Here is a 22,860-nt window from a genome sequence, read left to right on the forward strand (position 1 = left end):
TAATCTTTCCTATGTAGTCCTAGGGCTTACTTCTCCATCAAAAGTGTTCTACCCACAGACACTGACCACATAATCTACATCTGTTAAATCCAAGGCGTCAGAATTTTCACATTTTGAGGGTAGTTTCTATTAAGTTTGGCTGACAAGATGTCATATCTAAAGGGTCTAACATTTAAAATGTGCTGTATATCATGGGATGATGATAAGAACAGACAGTTTTGCTAACAGTGGACAGAGAGAATATCATCCATCAAAGTATTTGAACAATGTTGGTCTATGGAACTAAGGAAACTCGTACTTGGTCCAGGAAAGTTCGCAAAAGGTATCATGACTTTTACATTTCGAAAATGAGTCCTGGCAAAAAAGTTTTCACTAAATTTTGTCCCCTTAATATGAAGCAAGAACCTGATTTGTGCTTTTTATAGATTGCTGGCATTGAACTGCTTGATTCCCCAAAGCAATGGGATACTGACCATCCATAATGCTTCACTGGGAGGCAATCTGACCCAGAAGACACCAGTCTATCAAGAAAAGTTTTGCCTGACCATGATGGTCCAGCTTCTCTCCATCCAGCAAGGTGGGGATTTTCAGCATGGCTGCACACATAAGCAGGCATCCTACATGCTTCCTTTGCCAGAAAAACTTTCCCATGACATTTTAATCCCACTGCTGTTTATGGCAGATGGACATTCCTAATACGAGCATTGTGCTAGATGTGCTCATTCCATTCCCAAGAAAAATGCACCTGACCTGAAGCCTGCCTGCAGAGAGGTATTGCTTTCATAAAATCATAGATTGACCAATATTGGAAAGACCACTAAGATCACCTAGCTCAGCCATCAGTCCATGCCTGTGACAGGTCTAGACCATGTCCTTCAGTGTCATATCCATCCTTTTCTTGAAAACTTCCAAAGATGGTGACCCTACCACTTCCTTGGGCAGCTGGTTCCAGTGCATCACCATTCTTTCTGAAAGTATTTTTTTCCTAATATCCAATCTAACTTCGGTGTACCTTTGCATATGGAAGACCATAGGAAACAACAGGATCTACCACAGTAGAAGGATCCATGAGTGTGTTGAATCATTCAACCTTGCTGGTACCCAGGAGAATCCAGCTGCTATGAACTCTATTTCTGGCACACTTTTAGATCAGACCCAGCCTGTGGCCACGGCTCTTCCTCTGATCTTGTGTGGTCACTGTTGTGATCATTTCAATGAGGTGACACCATGCTGTGGTGACCAGATGCTATACCAAGGACTAGGTAAGATATAAGGGATCTCCTGGTAAACTCACTCTCAGCCACTACTGGAGCCAGAGCTCCCATGTGCCCATGCTGAAAGGCAAGAAGAGTCACTAGATAATTCTGAAGGGATCTGGCTAACTAAAGTCTTCAACATGTACATACCTGAGCTCAGCCTGGGCAGCCCTGTGGGTGAGCAGAAATGGTAATTTCTAGATATCTTCCGGAGAGGGTGTAGGTAAAGGAGAACTAAAAAGGTATAGAACTAAAAAGGTATAGAACTAAAAAGGTATACCAATGCAGCAGTGGAGTTCTTTAAAGCTATTTCCCAGTGATTTTCCTTGAAAGACAGACATGTACACTTTTAGAAATCAACTGGTATTTATTGACTGACAGGAACACCAGCAGAGCAGACATGAGTGCAACACTGAACAACAGAGCCAGCTACACAGATATGCACATTATAATCAAAAGGAAATTACTTACAGATTACATAAAAATTAGGACAAGGTACAAGCAGGACTGTAATATTTGTAGCACCAGTATTTGTCTAGAAGATACAAAAGAAATATAAATAACAACTATACATCTCATCACATAAGTTGTACATCTTGAGGTAGTCAAACATTATAATTCCCTTAAGTACAGCCTTTTCTTGATTATTTTGTTTTGTTTTGTTTTGTTTTCTGTAGGACTTTATAGTATTGCAAACTGCCCTTCCAGTCTTATGCCATGTGTTTATGCTTTTCCACTAAGAAGATTTGCAGTGAACCCTTAGTATCTACATCCTACCAATCTAGTATCTTCTTTACATACATAACCAGGGCAGCTTAGCTCTTGGAGTTGTAGCACATCATAAGGCATGCAGCATCATTTAAAAACTCACACGCACATCAAATGAAAACCCAACTCTTCATATCCCAAATCTCCAGGAGGTGGCGGAAGAGCTTTGCTCAGGATGATGTAGTTTGGGTTTGTTCTTCACTGCATTTCAAGCGGGAGATGCTGAACAGCCAACAAATCCAAGCTTTGCTTCCTGTCAACACAAAAGGTTCTCGCTTGTGTGAAGCATATTTCTGAAAATCAACCCGGAAGCATCAACGTCAACATGAGAAACCAGTACTTAGTTGTCCAATGAAATATCTTATTGTCCAGTTCTTAGTCAACAATTTGTTGTGTGTGCCTTCCAGGTACAAATTCACCTTTCATTTTCCTTTATTTATTTTCCTTTGACTCTAAAATACAAACTTTGATGTGAGATCCCTACCAGATTGTGTCAACCCAACATTCAAGAGAAGGGACCATTCCATCTTATGCCATGTGACTGAATGACAGCAAGACTGGATGAAAACACTACACTGTATAGATACTGCTGGTTACAACAGCTTGTTACTCAAATGGTAAAACATATTACTGCTAAAATCATCTGTAACTAGGGGCAATCCTTACGCATTTCAAAGGATAAGGCATTTTCAATGACAAGGGACTCAGGGACACCATTTCAAAAGGATGTATGTCCATATGACAGGGGCTATAGGTGAAAAAACAAGATCCTTTCATAGTATGGCAATGCAGTAGATAGTCCCTGTCATAAATATATTTAATATACCCTGCCAAAGGACCAACTTAGTCCAACATATCCACATTGATATTGCCTAAAAATGGGCATCTAGTCCTCCTGCCACAAACCTCTCCTTTGTTTTCCACTGACATCAGTGTTTCAGCCACAAAAGACACAAATAACCAATGCTGTAAGTTCTACTAGTCTGACCATATTCCTCTCTGCCTAAATAACCATCTTACTGTCTTTCTGGTCTTCTTTTTTAGTCTGCTATACAAAACACCTAACATGCCCCTGAAATGCATTCGTCTCCAGCTTAAATCATAACAACACTTGGAGCCTGAAAAGAGATATTACTAAAATAACACTTTTCACTCTGTGAAAGCCAGACATGCCTTTGGGGTGGGAGAAAGAAGCCTACCAATTTGAAATGCTCTTGTCAGGAAAATGAAAGGTGATAGTATTTCCTTACATGCTTACAGTGCAGCAGGACTGTATCACTGGAGAAGACCAAAAGACTTACAAATATATTTCTGTTCTTGTATGGTTTTCTCTTTTATATTATTTTTTTCTTTTTTTAACATGAATAGTAGAGTAAAAAAAATCACTTTGAGATGACCACACTACTTAGGTACATGGAAAGGACTCCAAGGGCCCTACAAAGACCAATAAAAAGGACTGAGCTCATCAAGAACGCATTTAGGAGCATCTTATCTGCCTTCAAATTATGAGATCTGGGTGTGGAGAATGGATTGTGCAGTTGGCCATCTGGGAAGTGTAGCTTCAGTAAGGCAAGAAGACAAAATGGTGTTTTCTCCCCTTTCTTCCCAAAGAATGAAATCCCTAAGAATGCTTCCAGCCTCCACCCACCAAGTCCCAGTCACTTTATATGAGAATGTTCCATGTGGAATCCAGTGACATGGTACCACCATCCTCTCAACTGGGCAGACTGGAATCAGTGCAGATCAAAGTCAGTTCCTTTGTTCCTTCACTTATGATTCCTGTTCCTAACAATTTTAGCTCACTGCTATGCTTGTTCATTGAGAACGCTGAGACTCGTGGGAAGTTTTCAACTCCAACAGGATTAAGAGTAACATGTAAATAGTGGTATGCTCAATATTAATTTCTGGGGTATTTAAAAAGGCCAATTAACCCAATTTGTAGCATTATGTCTGTCATAAACACTTTAATTCAGTTCAAGACAACTTTAGCCAGAAAAAAAAGGGATAAAAAGGAATAGGCCCATTAAGAGTTCTGTAGGTAGCCAATGGGAAGGTGTTAATGGCATCTACAGAGCCAGTTAGAGGCTTGATCTGCTCTGAGTCAGCCCTCTCCCATCCTTTCATAAAGCAGAAAGTGGGAATAGTTGTAAAAGACAGAGAGCAACAAGGTAAAGTGAGTACGCACTCATCACTGCCAAGTCAGTTTACCCAACCTTCCCTCATGACAGATCCCTGCACTGTCCAGATATATCTGACTTACCACTGCCATTCATGACTTGCAAGTTCTTATGACACCCCAATTCTGTGGTTGGTAATTCCTTGTCAGAAATCTTGTCTATCATTTGCACAGGGCAGGATCACACTTTGGGTGCAAGGGCAAAGAGCAGAACACATAAGGCAAAATAGGCTTTCTGATTGGGAAAATAAAATAAAATAAAAAACAGATGAAATAGATGCATAATTAGCACCATCACCCTGGATCCACCACCATAACACAATCCCTTGCAAGGCTGCGTGTTGCAAAAGATCACTCCTAACAGAGGCAATTCCACGTTTTCTGTGTGCAGCAAAGTTCAACCACGGTTACAATGTGCTTGGAGCCCAGTGCCCAAAGTGTAGATCTGGGAGATGATGGACATGAGCTCCATTTGTTTGCAAAGTAGTATTTGACTTGCGTCAAAATGATGCTACTCAACAATGTGTTCAGAGCAGAAAAGATTCAGTTTCTGGAGAACAGTAAGTAAGATCTTCTGCTGCCAGAATTATTAGCCTTGGTGCATCATCATGCAGTCTCTGGTTAGTTGCCCCTCCAGTCCTTCTCTCCTCCAGGCAACATAGTACAAGCCCCTGGTATTTTGGTGTCACCACCCCAATGCATTTCCATAAGTGCAAGTGAGGGATGGGAGAGGGGAATACTCCTGCAGATGTGGTAACAAGCTCAAGAGAGTCTGACTGCTTCAGTGTTCCTACTGTCCCCTTACCACTTCCACTCTCTCCTTCCTGATGTGTTTACCTGGCAAACCTCTGCATTTCACACCCTGTCCCCAGACTGGGGGATCTCAGCACTGAGATTACAGGACATTTTGGTGCTTGTCTTCTCCCTTACGCCATCTTAGAGAATCACATCCCACTCTCAATACTGCTTTCTTGTACTATAGGATTTGTCTTAACCCTCCAGCACAGATTTACTGCTTGCAACTGTAGACCACTTCTTCCTGCATGCACTGTTGGCACTCAACGTAGCAGCACCATTGAACCTGACAGTGGCAAGAAAAGGTAACGAGGTGGCTCTGGGTGTTGTAGCCTCGTCCACAACACATGCTGTCACAGTTGCCCTCTCGAGAGCACGTTCTCCCAGCAGTCCCCAGGGAGTATTTGCTGGGACGGCAGAAACTGGGGGAATCCTCCACATACACCAAGTCGGTGGCACGAGGCGAAGCATGGTGCTTGGTGGAATGGCTGTGCCTCTGTGGGCTGGCCAGCTCTGAGTGTCCCACAGCATCATTGGTGGTGCTGAAGACCTTGACAGCATCATCATAGCGCAGCTTCAGCAGTCGTCCAATCTCATGGAAAGGAGAAAGCTGCTTCCAACAAGTCCGAACAGCACATGAACCGGAGACGCCGTGGCACTTGCATGTAGTTTTGAGTCCATTTTTGACAGCCTGATGAGGAAGAGAAGTGGTATCAATACCTGCCAGGAGCATGAGCCTTGTTCTGGATAGAGAATCACCTCAGGTGCAGAAAGGCTGTAAGTACTTTGACATGGTCTAAAGCAGTCACAGGCATGGGTTGGTGGTTGGACTTACTGGTCTTTCCAACCGTAATGATTCTATGATTCTACTTTGGATTTACTGGTGTTATTCCTATTTTATGCAGTGGAATCTAAAAAGAACACAAAGAAATGACTACAGAGTTCACCAAAGAGTGACAGTTTGAGTGCCTGAATATTGAGGCCAGTCAAATCCTCTCTAAGCAGATGTGTGCAATAGCATCAGTAGTCAACCACAAAACCACCTCCAGCATTATTAATTCCCATTCTTAGTATAATCAAACCAAGACAGTGCTCTAATTAAACGAGTAATTGATCTCAATAAATGGAAAAAGAAATGTTAAGTCAGTACAGTGTAACATAAAGGTCAAAATGCTCAACCTAATGGTCTCCCTAACCCAGAAATGTGGCATAACCAGATCCATAGCAAATCATACATATATTGCAAATCACCAGGTGGCTCACAAGTGCTCTCAAGAGTGCCAGCTTGTGCTGCTCTCCTGATCCAAACATGCAACTCCTCATGTCAGAGTTTAGGAGACTGTCAGTACCACAAGGTCCAAAACACACGGGTAAACCAGTCTGGGTTCTCAATAACAGCAGTGAATACTCAGCCTCAGATGATGGGTTGGAAGACTTGCACCGAACCCTAACTTTCTTCTAGATCTCACCTTAATGCCCACATTGGTGTTGTGGATGTCCACCTTGGCCCGCAGATCTTTTCCAATCCTCTTCTGACCGAGGAACTTTTTCAGGAACTTGGTGCTGTATTTGAGGTTATCCCCACACACGCCCCATTGCCAGGCCTTGCGGTTCTCCAGGTCTGGAGAATCATCACAGGTGCAGCGCTCCATGCGCCCTGCACTGCACGCTCTGGCCAAGGAATGGGTGAGAGCTGCAGAAGACACTGCATATAGGAAGGCTGTTTCCTTAAAACCTGCACAAGAGAAGGATTAGGAGAGGGTAGGAGCAAGGGAGGCAAAATGATGTGTTTTGAAAAACAAAAACTCTATTTGGCCACATCCTCACCGCAGAGAGCTGATAAGAATCAAGGCAGTCACTGAAACCATATTGTGACTCAAAATTAGGAACTATTTAGTGGAGACTAAAAAAGGATTCAAAAAATATTTTAAGAAATAGACCCCCTTATTTCAAACTGTTTTTAGTTGGGGCTGTGTTGATATGATAGTAATATTTTGTATCAAAAGATCACACGTGGTTTGATTGGGATAGGCTTCATGTTGGAAAAACACCCTGGGGAAAGTCATATTCTTCAGATTTCCTGACTTCTTTGTAAAGTGTCTCCTCCTGTGACTGTGGTGGTGCTTTCTGAAAATATTCTGCTTTTTAAACCAAGCTAAATTTTGGTTTAGGAAAAATACATCTGTACCTATCATGGAGGGAAAGACATATTACACAATGGAAAATTCCAATTTTCCTTCTGCAAAAGAAGGAAACAAATCTGTTTCCCTAAAAAATGAAAGAGAGAACCACAGAGATCCAGTCCAGTCTTGCAGTTAGTCCTGCTTTGAGCAGTGGTTGGAAGGTACATGTGGAATCCATCCAGCCCAGCCTCAAATCCTTCCACCATTCTATTCATCTAGCAGGGGAGCTGAACTCAGTGATCTCCAAAGATCCCTTCCAGCCGCTATGATTCTATGATTCTATGATTCTATGATTCTACTCCCTCAAGGAGTTCTCATCCAGTTCTAATAACAGATTGGACCACTGACTGCTGAGATCCAGGTGAAGCCACCATAAATGTGATAACAGAAGAGGACAAATAACTCATCAGCAAGAAGAAGGAAAAAATAACTGATTGTACAGAGGCTGTGTCTGCAACCTCAAAGCAAACTTCATTTGCAATTGTTGGAATTCCAAAATTTTATGTGAAATATTTAGCAGTAAGTCTGGATATGGATGAAAAATGAAAAAATGTTGAGGAAGCCAATGAGGCCAATCAATAATCTTCTTCCTGTCTCTCCATTTTAGCTATTTGGAACAAGCAACCACCAGCGAGACTTTCTGGTTGACAATGTTCTATCTCATGTCAGAGGGGACTAAAAGAATAATAAAAATATATCTCCAAATCCATTCAAAGTTATGGAAAAACATATGGAATGTAGTCAGTGCATATTATGAACAGTGACATGATGCCCACACGTGAGATCCTAAATTTGACAAAAAATTTCAGTAGCAGATCCCCAAATTCTTACCAGATCCCCAAATCCTTACCAGATTCCCTGTATCCTATCTGACTACTGATACCAGCAGAGTGGATTGCATTTCAGAAACGCTTTCCCATACCATATAAAGCTAGCAGTACCACTCAGCCCCACACACTCTGCTAAATCTGACTTTGTGGAACACCACACTGCTTCTGCTATTTCTGACTGGTGATAGTTTGGTTCCTTCTGCGGCATTCCACGTAACTGCTGGCCAGATATCAACCCACTTGAAATCAGAGACCATTGCTTGTGGTCAGACCATTGCAGACAGCAAGATAACGAGCATACTTCCAAATCACGTCCTTCCTCTCCTCCTCCTATCTCTTTTTATGGCAGAGGTTCAGTGTCTCCAAATTGTCAAACTCTTGCCTGAAAAGCACACAGTGATTCCCCCTAGACTGTCATCTTCTGATTCCTCTTGAATTATTCCTCTTCCTCACCAGCCTACAGCTACAGAATAACCTCTGCTGTGATGGTAATGCACTGCTATGTGGCATGGTGTGATTTAGACCACAATGAAAACTGTAATAGGAGGAGTTGAGCTGTGTGGTGGTTCTGTCAAAGGCAAAATGCTCAAGGTCAAAGACTTTTCAGTGTTACAGTAAAGACAGTGTGAGCACTATCCTAGTGATAGGATGAGAGGTAAGAGCCTCAAGTTGCACAAGAGTTGACTGAGGTTGCATATTAGGTAACATCTGCTCAGAAAGAGTGGTGATGCACTGGACCACGCTGCCCAGGGAGGTGTGGGGATCAGCATCCCTGGAGGTGTTCAAAGAAAGGGTAGATGTAGTACTTAAGAGACTTGGTTTAGAGGGCAGTTCTGGTGGTAGGTGGATGGTGGGACTGGATGATCTTAGAGGTCTTTTCCAACTTCAATGATCCTATGACTCATTTCAGAGCAAGTGGAAGAGACATCTCTCTGCCCAACAAACACAAACTGTAGAGCAGAGGGATGTAGAACAGTAGTAAGATTCAGAAAGGGAAGTCTTCTCAAGTTCTGCAGCCCAACATCTTGCCTAAAGCAGAGTAACTCCAAGGTCAAGTTGCTCAGCGTTCTGAGTTCCAAAAACCTCCAAGGATGGAAATTGTACAACTTCTCTGCACTGCACCATTTCCAGATTCCTCATAACATCACTGAAAACACTGGTAGAAAATAAATTACCCTGGTCAACATGAAGCAAAAAATGGATCGATGGGAGGAGGACTGTCAGTGTAAACCAACAAGTGAAGCAGAAAGTGAAAGTAAAGCTGACAGCGCAACGAAATAAAAATAAAAGCAGAAAGTCCTCGGTATATATGCACTTTGTTGTTGTTACTAAAAGTATGGAATTACAGAAAATAAGAAGTGAAAGGAAAACTGTTATTGTCTGAGCAATGATTTCCAAACAGCAACATAGTTCTGATTTGTGAGAAACAGATCAAAAACGTCAGCTGAAAATGTTCATTTTTATGAAAGAAATTAACCTATTTTCAAGTTAAAGGAAAAATGAGAGCTAATAACTGCTTTCATCCAACTGTCCTCTAACACGGGGGATATACATAGCATACTTTACTGTATTAAATCATCACCTGATCCTTAAGATGGTGTAATAAAAGTATTCAAACACTTATCCCCATCTGCCAAAACAGGTTTTAAATTACAGGTGATATTTTATTTTGTCAATCTGGAGTCCATGGAAATGTTGGGGCATGCCACCAACAGATAATTAAATGTTTCCCAGCTATTTGAAGATGAGGATTATTCAATTGTCGTTTTCAAGTTCTTTCAGGCTGATGAAGGCAGACATGTCAGAAAGTCACTCAGAATGATTGTGGACATTCATGAGCTAAAAAGTTCATTGTATTGCCTTGCAACAAAGAAAATTTGATCTTGTTTGTGCTGAAGCTTAGCACAATTTTAATGTAATATTTAATTTAATAACATTTGATAATGTTATAATGGTTAAATTGCAATGCCAATTAAAATTTTAATTTAATTCAGGTTAATGCTGGCTTTTTTAGCTGCTGTGTTATGCTTGTGTACCTCATGGACATCACTAAGAGAACATTTTCTTCCTCTAAAGCCTTTGTGAAAAAGAAGCCAGAGACCTTTCTGTCAACTACAGCTGAATGTTTGTGGAATCTCCAAATATATGAGACAATGTCTTAGGAGATATTTGCAAATATGCAATGAAATGCATCAAAGCTAAATAGCTATTTTAAATGGCTAATTGGGATTAAATCCTGTATCAGAGAACAACTGAACTTTACATGAGATGATACAAAGAGCTGAAATGAAGACTTGTCTTAAAATGTCACTGAACTTCTAAGCATCAGCCTTGATTGCAGGACAAGAAAGATGGCCAGCACAGAAAACTCTTGGCCAAAAATCCATAAACCAATGGTGTGAACTTCCTTCCATTTTCCAAACCATGACAAACCACACAGGAAAGATGAGAATAAGACACTGGAGGACAGGAGGCCAAATGGCACTCTTATTCCCAGCTCCCTTTCCTAAACAAAGCAGACAGTCTTAGTAGGCAATGTTGGCAGTAGGTTGACAGCTGGACTGGATGATCTTAGAAGTCTTTTCAAATATTAATGATTCTAAGAGTGGGCATGGTGGGGATGGGATGATGGTTGGATATGGTGACCTTAGTGAATCTTAGGAGTTCTATGATTCCACAATTCTATGACCTCTGCACTTTGATGACCACCCTGATGACCCTTACTGGCAGTGGGATGCAAATTCCAGGTGATCCAGCACCAAGTGAGATTGATACTTCAAACAAAGACTACCTTGTACCTCGCTTCAGCAGACTGGTCCGTCCCTCCAGGCTGCAGTTCCAGCGTTCACTGCGAAACTGGAACTGGCATTCCATGATCCCAAGGCGGATGGCATCACGCAACGTCTCCGCCAAGCCAGGCTCCCGCCGACACAGTCTCTTCTGCTTGCGGGACAGTTTCAGCAAGTCACACTGCTTCATGTGAGCCTTCCCCTGGGCAGAGTTTGTCGAGGTTCCTAAGGAGGGGAAGTGGGTCAGGGCTTCTTTCCCAGTCAGGCTGAAAGAAAGCAGGAAAACTGAGTTGTGGAAGAGAAATACCTTTCCAGAGCAAGGACAGTTTTTGTCAGAAAGTAAAGAAGGGCCAGCTGAAATGTATCACACTTGGCTGATAAATAGGTTTGTTAAACAGTAAAGACGGGTTCCATTCCATATCAGAGAAAAGCAGAGATTTACATCTGATAATATCTAAAGAGCTAGAACAAATATTTGTGCTTCAAAATGTCCCTTGAAAGCACCAACTCTTACAAGCACTCCATGTGCTTACAGAATCGTAGTATCATAGAATGGCAGAATCATAGAACATTTCAACCACAGAATCCTGTCATCATAGAATCACCAAACCATTGGATCACAGAACAACAGAAATACAGAATCAACCATAGAACCATAGAAACCCAAATCATTCAGTCCTAGGACTGTAGCATCATAGAATCACAGATTGGCTCGGATTGAAACAGACATTATAGACCATCTAGTTCCAACCATGTACTTTATATTGCACATGATTTAGCTGAAATATGTCATTGATATTGAGAAAAAATGTTTCACTGTTCATAGCAAGATGGCCTTTTTATTTGGAAATTCATCTCCCTTAGTGTCCTTAGGATGTTTAATAACATTATTTTACATCAATGCAAGATTTTAAGGCTGCAAACAAACTGGGAAGAGTGACAAATTTGCACAACATTAACCTGGAGTGCCACTCCTGATCACCAGGGGACATTATCCGCCATGGTCCAGTTCACAAGCAAAGACTTTTAACCAATGGAGAAGACCCAACTGAAGGCCTTCATTGCTCCACAAAAGACAGACATTTCTAACACTACAGTCTCAGCTGTTAAAGCAAGACCAAACACTTGTGGGTGACATAACTTTCACTATGGAGGATGTAAATCAAGTACCACAGCTTGTATTTTAGTTCTCCACATACTCTGTAGGCATCTCTTTCTGAGCTCATTGTCTAGATCTCCCTGCTATAAATCCAGTCTACCCAGGAATGGTACAAAAAGGACAGTTCTGATGTGGAACTTATTGCTTAAATTGATTTTCAAAGCTTTATAATAGATGTGAAGATCTACACCAAACAGGAGAAAACTGAACCAGGCAAGTTTGTAGAAACCATATAGAAGTGTCCTGATACGACTACTGTTGGAAGTAACCGCGGGAGACAAGTCTCATGCTATCATGGTCAACAAGCCTCGTTTATTAGGTGTTACAGCATCTTATTTATACAATCAGTAATAAGTTCATGCATATTGCAAAAGTAAAGCTCAGGATTGGTGAATTAGACATTACTTCATCTGACCTTTGTGGTTAGTCTTATGGATACTTTTTCTTTGCAGCTCTGTCTACACCTTGCTACACAACTTGCTTTTCCCTTAGGCCGTCCTTGCTTCTAGATACATATTTCATCTTTAGCTACATACCCTGTCTTTTCACATACTGATTTCTCCACAGCTGCTTAGCCCGTGACCGTCCCTAGGATAAACCGTCTTTGTCTTTAATCACATTCATTCTTTTACAATTTAACTAGTGGAATCTCTTCATGTCCTTTCTCATGAAGCCATTCTGCATAAACACTCTCCACATTTCCCCCGTTTTCTTTTAAAATGAAAAGGCTCAGTTCAACGACCGATTAATCATATTTAACAAGCAATTCAGTTCGTTTGTTCAATCAGTTCTCATGTAGTTTTATCCTGCTCCATAGTTGCTGCTCTGTGAACTCCTTATCTCGATCCATGGCTGCTGCTCCATAAAATTCTTCTTGTATTACAACAATTCCAAGATTCTGCCTATAGAATAACAACACTACTTATATTAATAACGTAACTATTATAACTCAATCAAGACCTCGATTGACAATACTCTAAAAGTGAAAAAAGAGACAAGTCAAATACAACACAACAACATTACTGTTAAACCTACTAAAAAGAACAAACATGTTTGTACTGCAACCTAAGTTTCTTCAACCTAAAAATAAATCCGTGAGGGTTCCATTGTGTTAATCTGTAACTGATCAGTAAAAGTCTTCAATTTTTGTATACTCTGATATATTGATTTTAATGACCACTAAAATTTGTGCAATAAATGCTTTTAAGATGTTCATAACCATGCTCTACCAACTGAGTTATCCGGGCTAATAATTGATTAATGATTGTGCAATTTTATGAAGTAGCATGTCAAATAGAACCAATTTTAGAGGACAAATGTACTAGAGTATCAGTAGGGGCATTAATACTTATTGACCCTTGAGAAACAGCAAACCATGTTGGTGGTGGATGCGACAGGTAGTGCCAGCAGGGCGTCCCCTGCTTCAAGGTGCACATTTCCTCTCTCATCCATCACAGATTCTCTCCTGCATTCAGGGTCTGAAGGATTTCTTCCAGTTGTACACCATATCCGCATGGCCAGTGCGTGATATAGAGCCCAAGTGGAACACCTGCTTGGAAAACAAAATAAACTATCAAATTTAGTTCTATTAGCGTGCACTTTTGTCTAAAATGATGCATGGTTATATTTTCAGATCCCAATTAATTGGATGTAAAATAGGTATCCGTTATATGATACAGGGTCATCTCTTTGTCTAGAATTCCTTTCCAGGTTTTGTCTTTGCAAATTAAGAAAAGCTAATTAATAGGCTAATAATATCATAACCAAACAGTACTAAAACATTAAAAGATCTATTCCTGTAGATTCTAGCATTGATTACATCAAATCCTGTTTAATACACATCTGATCTATTACTAAAATAGAAGAAGCACACAACATCCTAGCTAATGCCTTAAACTCTAAATCTTGAGACTGCATTGGTAAAACAGAAAATCACACACTACGTCAAACTATTAGTAACATTATCTATAACACAGCAAGTTACAAAGCAATACCACTAAGTAAGAAACACACAATCACAATTACTATAAAGGCTGGATGCTATTTTCTGCCTTCAGATGAGACTGAAGATATCATGCTGGAACCCACATAGGGCCAGTCCCTGTGGAAATATGAGCATATTCATGACCCCAAGTTGTCAGTGATAGGGGACAGTCCCAAAGTCCTGTGGCCATATTCCAAACATTAACCATAGGCTGTTCCTTTAGCACCGGGGAAGCCTCAAAATGACGATCCACATAAGCTGTATCTCTATGAACATGATTCAAAAGCTTCATCACAAGCACAAGCAAAACCTTGCATAATATTTCTTGCAATGTGTCTCCCATATTCCCCCTTTTTTGTTTAATAATAAGAATGGATTTCAGTGTTTGATAAATGTGATCAGTGATAGCTTGTTCAGTGGGAGAATGAGCAATGGCTGTAGTATGTTTAACACACCCTTCTTGGAGGAAAGTTTGAGTGGCCTTAGAGGTATACGCAGGCCCATTATCTGTTTTTGTAGTATGTGGGATTCCCATAGCAGCATAAGCAGATAACCAGTGTTTACGGGTGTCATGACTGTGTTCACCTGTATGTGCTGTGGCAAATATGTAAGAAGAATGAATATCTATTGTTACATGTGCATATTTTACACGGCCAAATTCAGGAATGTGAGTGACATTTGTCTGACACAGTTGAAGAGGTGCTGTGCCACATGGATTTGTCCGAGTCTGAGGCAAAGAGGTATCAGTCAAATTATGTAGCTGATATTCTGTCACAAACACGGTGTATTGCATAGGAGAGAGGATCATTCTTAACGCAGTTTTCCAATCGTGAGGGGTCATAGCGTAAGTGTCACTGTTTGTAACCAAAAGATTGTATGTAAAGGCTGACTGAACTCTGTATGTTCTCACTGACTCCCTTAGCTCCTTCACTGCCTCATAAGGCAGGGATTCCCAACAGGGGACCTGATTAGGAAAGGTCTGCATCGTGTCAGCATCACCCCTTAATATTGTTTCTTCTCTGCATTGCTCTAAGACATCACAGTACGCTGTAGGGAAATTTGTCATTCCTGCTTCCTTCAAAGTATCATCAGGAGGAAATGCGTCCGATTCGCTTTCTGGATCTACTGGACCTGGGTCACAACAATCCCCTGGTTTCAGTCCATCCGTGTCTTTAACCACGTTACACACGGGCTGCAGAGACACAGCCGCGCAGGACGAGGGACGGGTGGCATGGCGAGGTGCAGAGAACGACGTGGGCGAAGCAGAGGGCGGGGGTGCTGTAGAGACCGACAACGCGACGAGCGACGTGTGCGAAGGGGCAGGCGGCCGCTGGCTGGGAACGGCAGCTTGTATCGGAGCGCGGCCGCTGTTCTTTCGTGCGCTGCTTCTCACGTTTCCCGACTCCCTATAGCATACAGCAGCGTTGTGGGTGTTGGATTGACACTTGCTGCGCCAAATCCCAGTGGCTTGGCACTCGTGACGGATGTGGCCAGTTTTTCCACAACGGAAACATTTCATGAGGGAGCTGTTCTGCGAGCGTGGGCTTGTAGCGACTGCAGCTTGGAGGGGTGCAAGGGCTGCTAACACTTGATTCTGAGAAGCCTCAGCCTGTGCCTTTAATCCTGACCCTAGCTCTTTAATAGCCTCAACTATGAAAGCCTGAGCCCCCGTGGGCACGCTCGATAATCTGTCTAACGCCTCCTCTATTGTCCAGTTACTCCTCAAAGTACTTAGAATGCCATGAGCTGTAGCATTACAATTCTGAAGTGCACAATGTTCTAGCATTATTTCCCTCATGTACTCTGGTACTCCAGCCTTCTCTATGGCTCCAGCTACCTTATCTATGAACGCTCCAAAATCCTCATTTCTTCCCTGCTGGATTCCCATATAAGACAACAACCCACCTGGTGCCTTGATCTTATCCATAGCCTGTCTGGCCAGATACATTGACTCCCTACATTTAGCTGGTCCTAATAAGGCCTGGGCCTCTGTCCGGATGAAAGGACCCACCCCTAAAAGTTCTTCAACAGTGACATTATACAAGGGATCTCCGGGCTGCCTAACTATCGCAACTCTCTGTTGGCACATCTCTTCCCAATAAGCATTAAATAGCAGTTGTTCGTGCTGCGAAAAAATCAACCTAGCTATAGCCCGACAATCAGATGGCAACAAAACCTGAGTACTCCAGATATAATCCAGTATCTGTCTCACTGGCTCACTTTTTACTCCAAACTGACTGACCATAGACCGCAATAGTGACAACAACTTCCAATCTAAAGCACTGATAGCAGCCTGTGTCCCGCCTGCAGCATTAGGCGAATACCCCACCGACAGCACCATCTGTTGCACCGCTTCCAACCCCTCACCGTCTCCCGCCTCTAAACAAGCCCGCGCCAGCGCTGCCCAAGCCCCCCCCCGCTCCCGCGCGACGGCCTCCGCCAGGTCACTCTGTGCCCCAGGGAGCGGCTCATTGCAAAGGGGGGTCGAGGGGGCCGGCTGTAGCGCCATGGTCGATGCAGGCGGCTCGTCTGATACAGACGTGCAGGGAGACGGAGACGGGGCACTCGGCTCCGCAGCCACCGGCAATGCAGGCTCGGCGGCCGGCGGCAACTTTACGGTGGACACAGCAGGGGGCCCCGGGCAATCTGACCATTCATTATAATTCTTATTCCTCTCCTGCACAGCACTAGCTTTCTCTACCGCTTCCTTTTCTGCCTGATATTGCAACAAATCATTATAAACCACACGCCACCACTTCCCGCATTTTTTAGCCATTTTCTCCCCATCTATCATTCCCTGAAAAATTGCATCCCCAAATTTACGCCACTCAGCAAGATCATGCACTAAATGCGGATTCTGAAATAACCCTTTAGTATACCCATACACTAATAACTTAGGGAGTTCCTTTTCCAAGTCTACCCCCTTAAACTGTCTCCGCCTAAGAAAAGCGGAAAATAAATTATATGCTGCTTGCCTGTCCATTTTTACTCACGTCGGTACCGTTGCAGCCCTCCAGGCTTCGGCAGCACGTGTCGGTCGAGCCCACCTGTGTGGTCACTCGAGACGCGGAGCTCCAATTTTAGCTCTTTCGTCGTCCGTCGGGCTGTGAAATCCGGACCCGAACCCAACGCAGTTCTTCACCCGTGGCGCCCTTTTTTTCCTTATCACGTCGGGGTCACCATTTGTTGGAAGTAACCGCGGGAGACAAGTCTCATGCTATCATGGTCAACAAGCCTCGTTTATTAGGTGTTACAGCATCTTATTTATACAATCAGTAATAAGTTCATGCATATTGCAAAAGTAAAGCTCAGGATTGGTGAATTAGACATTACTTCATCTGACCTTTGTGGTTAGTCTTATGGATACTTTTTCTTTGCAGCTCTGTCTACACCTTGCTACACAACTTGCTTTTCCCTTAGGCCGTCCTTGCTTCTAGATACATATTTCATCTTTAGCTACATACCCTGTCTTTTCACATACTGATTTCTCCACAGCTGCTTAGCCCGTGACCGTCCCTAGGATAAACCGTCTTTGTCTTTAATCACATTCATTCTTTTACAATTTAACTAGTGGAATCTCTTCATGTCCTTTCTCATGAAGCCATTCTGCATAAACACTCTCCACATTTCCCCCGTTTTCTTTTAAAATGAAAAGGCTCAGTTCAACGACCGATTAATCATATTTAACAAGCAATTCAGTTCGTTTGTTCAATCAGTTCTCATGTAGTTTTATCCTGCTCCATAGTTGCTGCTCTGTGAACTCCTTATCTCGATCCATGGCTGCTGCTCCATAAAATTCTTCTTGTATTACAACAGACTACTATGACATCTGGCAAGTTATAAAAGTTGAAATCAGAATGTGAAGCTATATGAACCTTTGGCTTGACAAAGGACAGCTGTTCCTATAGTCATGGACGGAGATTATCTCAGAGCTACCCCATGACCTGCCAATGAGTTTTGGAAGAAGATGATCCTGATCCATTCTCCAAATCCTGAAGGATGTTAAATGTTAATATTAATGAAAATCTCAAAGAGGATAATAAGAGGAGCCAAAAAACAACCTTTCAAGAAGTTGATTTCATTGTCAAAGCAATCTGAATGTTGCACATCAACTGCACGATGGCACCACTGTACTGGTTTTGGCTTAGACACAGTAGCTCATATGGTGATGTGATGATTTGTGATGAAATTGATAATACAACAGTGTTTTATTTTTTTCTGACCAGTGCTTGCATAGAATCAAGGTCTTTTCTGCTTCTCACTACTGAGACAGATCTTCATTCCATAGGATTGGTGCATACATGCAACTTTCAAAACTAATCTCACATAACTTTCAGTTTAGGGAAGTGGGTAGAGAAACTGGAGTTTCCCAAGGTCACACAGTTGATACTGCAGTTGGGCAAACCGCATGTCACTTTTAGGTGATTTAGAGTTTATTATCTATAGATCACACACCAAAAAAGTAAAATCTTTGAATTAATGCACACCTGCTAGCAATCTGGAAAAACAATAAGGACCTCAAACTTTTATTTCTTCCTACTTTTCTGTCTAAGCACTTTGCTAAATTCATCGTTTTCCTTTAATCTCCTTCCAGCCACATTCCAGCTGCTTAAGAGTCTTTTAATGAGGGTCTGTTCCTGTGCAATGCCTAATGTCCCCTGGATCTGAAAGGTCTTAAAAACCTTTAAAATATGCCTTTTCTTTCTATCCCAAGAAAGGAGAGAAATCAAAGGGAGGCACAACTGTATTCCATATCTGATTTCGCCAGCCTTTCATGTTGCACAGAAATACACACACCTCATAGATTGCTGCAACAAGCATTCAGGCAAGGCAAAGAGAATACTGAATGATGACAGATCAAATCAAGGCCACTAAGGTGTACTGTGGGTCCTCAGTTCTCCTCTCTTCCTAGCAGCTCAGTGGAATAGACTTTTCAACCTTTCAGAAGCAAGACAAGCTTTATGTAGCTCCTTCTACAGACAGTCCAACCCAAACCAGCAGCCACATCCATCACTACACAGGAGATCTGATTTTCAGTCTGACTCTGGAGTGGCCACAGCCAACATAAGACACTCAGCTCTGAGCAGGATGACTTTCTAGAAAATATGGCACCCTGAGATAGTGCCCAAAGAGAAGCCAATAAATCAAGTCCAGAAAATACCCATGAAAAGCCCTAACACCTATGGAGGTTGCTTCAAAAGTAATGCTTCCTACTTACTTCCATGTAAGCTTCAGAAGATACAAAGCGCATAAGAACATCATTTGGTAATGCAAATTCTCAGCTACAAAGCAGTATTTTTTTAATGTATGTCAGTGCTGCACTTTTTTTCCTAGTGGAGGAATTAAATTCCACACCTTTGCTTCATACACACTTCCATATTGGATACCACTTGTTCAGACTTCTCCTCTCCTACCATCCCTCATATGGCAACAAAATGTAATGAAATATCAGTGAGAAAGCTCAGCCTTTACTGCTGTACTGCCAGCATCCACCATTTTATGATGTGGGCCATGACTTTCATAGCAGACCTCCTGCAATGCATTTGCAGTCCCCCACCCACTCTGCATTGTCAGTCACAGAGAGCTGAATTAAGAGCAGCTGCAAAATAAGGCAACACATAATGTGGGACTCTGGGCAGCCTGGCGCCTCTGTACCTACCACAGGTATTTCAGGTTGAGTGTTAAAGAACTACTCCAGTGGATCTGGCTGCCCACGGAGCATGAGCCACACTGGCCAATGAGCAAGACATGCTTCTTGTGTATCTCCCTCCCCAGGCAAAGACTTTAATCACATTTGCTGCTCTGCTGACCCAGCAACATCCTACCTGAGCTGGATCTCTTCTGAATTCTGCTCTTAGTTCTAGGAAGAGGACAACTGCTACCCAATAGGTGATCCACATCTTTCCCTGGAGCCTTTGGTTATTTTTGCTGGATCCCTCTATACTTGCCTTACTTTTGTCCTGATGGACCAAATTTGGTGTTTTCTTCACTGGTACCAACTCACAAAAGGATTCAAGTCCTGTCTCTGTGGACAGCCACCCAAATGCCTCCTTCACATTACATCTTTATAAGGCTTTTCTCACTCAATGTTTGGAAAGCAAGGATTCGGCTCATATCCCTACATTTCTAATACTCTGCAAAGTTAACCCTAACCCTGAACCAGGGTGTAAGGGTCCCTCCAATTCAGTACTAGTTTGGACATGAGATATTCCTGTCCCAGGCTGAGTCACACAGATACTCACACCAGGACTTCCAAGATGTTCAAGTTCCCCCCTTAACTGCTGACTTTCTATCTGAAAGCACCCATGTATCTCATAATTAACCATCATCAACACTCACTGAGTTTATGGATTTGACTTTCTTGTATTCCTTTTTTGAAATTCAATATAAAATGAAAAGGTTAAAACTTGCCAGACATACTTGTTCCAAAACACTAAAAAAAAATATATAATAAATAAAATAAAATAAAATAAAAACCATTAAAAAAAAAAAGAAAAGAAAAAAGAAACTCCAGCCTTAGATCCTGATATATGCACAGTCAAAAGGCAGCACACTCAGCTTTCTTATGACCAAGAAGCAGCTCACACCAAACAGACCACTGTGATAGAGTGAAGAATCACTCAGATTGGTCTAAGAAACAAGTCCAACTGGAGCAATGGGAGCTGCTCTGTATCAGTTATCTGAAAGAGAAATACCAATATGTTCACTTCCAAAGGGAATGGTCTTATGCATGTGCCCCTTTAGCTGGAAAGCCAAACCCAACCAAACACCTTCATGAAGTAACCAAGAAAGACAGACTTCTGCTCCCAAAAGGCTTTCAGATATGAGATAAGCCAAATGATACAATTAATAAATTTATAATCAGATATTCTGAATAATCTTTGAAATAGAAATGGAATGGCAACCACAGGTAAGCAGTGCCACACCAGTAGATGCATGTGGATTAGGGAGATGTGCCTTTGGAGGACCACGTGAATCCATGCAGTTCTCAGAGCTGAAGTTTATTTCTGTGCCCAGGGAGATCCTTCTCCACCAGACCACACCACCCTGGCACCCCGTAGTGTCAGCACATCCCTCACACTGCCCCCCCCCAGTTCTCCCTGCCATCCTCTTCTCCCATCTTATTCCCCCCAGGACAGCAGTTTGAAGAGGCATTATATCCAGTAACGATCCAGAGCTCATTTTAAGACCAGAGCAGAAACAAAGCAGAGTTCAAGAAACTCTGTTCTCGTCCCATTTGCACCCAGCTAACAGCATCTTCCACCCAGTTTCTCTCCAGTTCATTCTCCCTCCCTCCACCCCAACCCCTCCTGCGGGGGCACCGAGCCCCTCCGTCCCACCTCTCCCCAGGTAGACCCCGCAGTGCCGGACCCGCAGGTGCACTCCCCGCGCATCTTACGCGCATCCCCGCAGCGCTCCCTCCCCGCAATTCCCGCAGCGCTGACCCGAAGTAGGCGGCGGCGGGTGGCGGTGGCAGCAGCAATAGGAGGAGGAGGAGGAGGAGAAGGAGGAAGAGGCGGCAGACGGCAGCTCGCATGGTGCCGGGAGCAGCTCGATGCGCGGCCGCCTGGCGCCGAGGCTCTTTAAGCGGGAGGCGGGGCGGCCCCTCATGCGTCCCGTCCCGTCCCGTCCCGTCCCGTCCCGTCCCGTCCCGTCCCGTCCCGTCCCGTCCCACAGCCCCCGGGCACAGAGAGCAGGACGGCGCCGGGCACCCTCAGTGCTCCAAGGGGGCCCGTCGATCCCTGTGGGTTCCGTGGGGCTGGGAGTCCTCGGACAGCTGGGTCCCAATGGGTGCTGCCGACCCCAAGAAAAATAACAGAATCGTGGGGTGGTCGGTTTTGAAGGGACCTTACAGATCATAGAACCATGGAATCGAGGTGGGGTTGTGTTGGAAGGGACCTTACAGATCACAGATCCGTGGAATCACAGAGCCTTTGAGTTGGAGGGGCCTTGAGGATCACCAGGCACCAACCCCCCTGCTCCAGCTCCCCTCCAACCCACCAGTTAAGGCTGCTGCATCCAACTTGGCCTTGAACATCTCCAGGGATGGGGCGTCCACAGGCCTCATGGAGCACGCAGGGTGTGGGTTGTCTCCATACTGGGCTTGAGGATACATGTCAGTGCCATGCATAATAACAGTGGATGCAGGAGGACCATCCTGCTTCCAAGCCTTACAGTTAGCTTTGCAAACTGATGTATCAAGGAAAAGACAGAAAGGAAATAACTGTGTCCAGGCACCCAGTCTTCACCCCACACCCTGTTCCCATTTGGTCTTACCACCAAGAGCACTAGTGTCCACAGATATCAATTCATGGAGCATACTGCAGTAAGCATGTCTGACCAATCATGCATTGCATGGACTTCCCAGAGAAATGATGGTGCAAAGGATCCTTTACAGGTCTCTAGACCAATCTCCTGTCCCAAAACAGGTTGTTATCAAATTCAGATAAGGATGGCTATAACTTTGTCCAGAAAACTCCTGAAGATGGAGATTTTGAATGTTCTCTGGACCCTTGCTTAAGGCTACACAACCCTCCTGGGGAAGAATTGTTTAATGCCCAGCCTCATCCTCCCAGTCATAGAATCATACAATCATTAAGGTTGGAAAAAACCCAATTCCAATCCATACCCACCGTGCCCACTGACTGTGTGCCCCAGCTCCACATCTCCACGGTTCTCGAACACTTCCAGAGATGGTGACTCCCAAGTGCAATTACACACTCATGGAAGAACATACCAAGAAATTTCCAGAACCCAACTGACACCACTGGGACCTATGTTAGCAGGGACCCATGCTTCAGGGGACTACGAAAATGATATGAACCTCCCAACTGTCTTCACCTCTTACAAAGCTCCCAGCACCTTCTCCTCTGTATCCCTGGGACACGAGAGGCTTGCCTTCACACCTGCTCTGCTGCAA

General features: G+C 43.3%; 1 protein-coding gene across 3 annotated transcripts; it reads right to left on the bottom strand.

Annotated features, from left to right (window-relative positions):
* Positions 1-1,603: 1,603 nt before the first annotated feature.
* WNT9B (Wnt family member 9B) lies at positions 1,604-21,510 on the bottom strand. 3 transcript variants are annotated; one of them, XM_015885422.3, is made up of 4 exons: positions 21,386-21,510; positions 10,807-11,063; positions 6,465-6,730; positions 1,604-5,686 (listed from the first exon to the last, which is right to left on the bottom strand). In XM_015885422.3, the coding sequence occupies exons 1-4, from the start codon at positions 21,475-21,477 to the stop codon at positions 5,210-5,212; spliced, it is 1,092 nt and encodes a 363-aa protein (XP_015740908.2). In that variant the 5' UTR covers positions 21,478-21,510; the 3' UTR covers positions 1,604-5,209. The 3 variants fall into 3 exon arrangements, with proteins under 3 accessions (XP_015740908.2, XP_085379873.1, XP_085379872.1); XM_085523747.1 differs by lacking the exon at positions 21,386-21,510 and having other exon boundaries at positions 10,800-10,928; XM_085523746.1 differs by lacking the exons at positions 1,604-5,686; positions 6,465-6,730; positions 10,807-11,063 and adding an exon at positions 12,249-17,932 and having other exon boundaries at positions 21,386-21,494.
* Positions 21,511-22,860: the final 1,350 nt, after the last annotated feature.

The sequence above is a fragment of the Coturnix japonica genome, chromosome 24 (genome assembly GCF_054131305.1).
Source record: "Coturnix japonica strain WE chromosome 24, WE-NBRP24, whole genome shotgun sequence".
Lineage (NCBI taxonomy): Eukaryota > Metazoa > Chordata > Aves > Galliformes > Phasianidae > Coturnix > Coturnix japonica.

Bases quoted from the DNA above. Each gene is read 5' to 3' on its own strand.
- WNT9B (XM_085523746.1), bottom strand. From the start codon at position 16,923: ATGGACAGGCAAGCAGCATATAATTTATTTTCCGCTTTTCTTAGGCGG.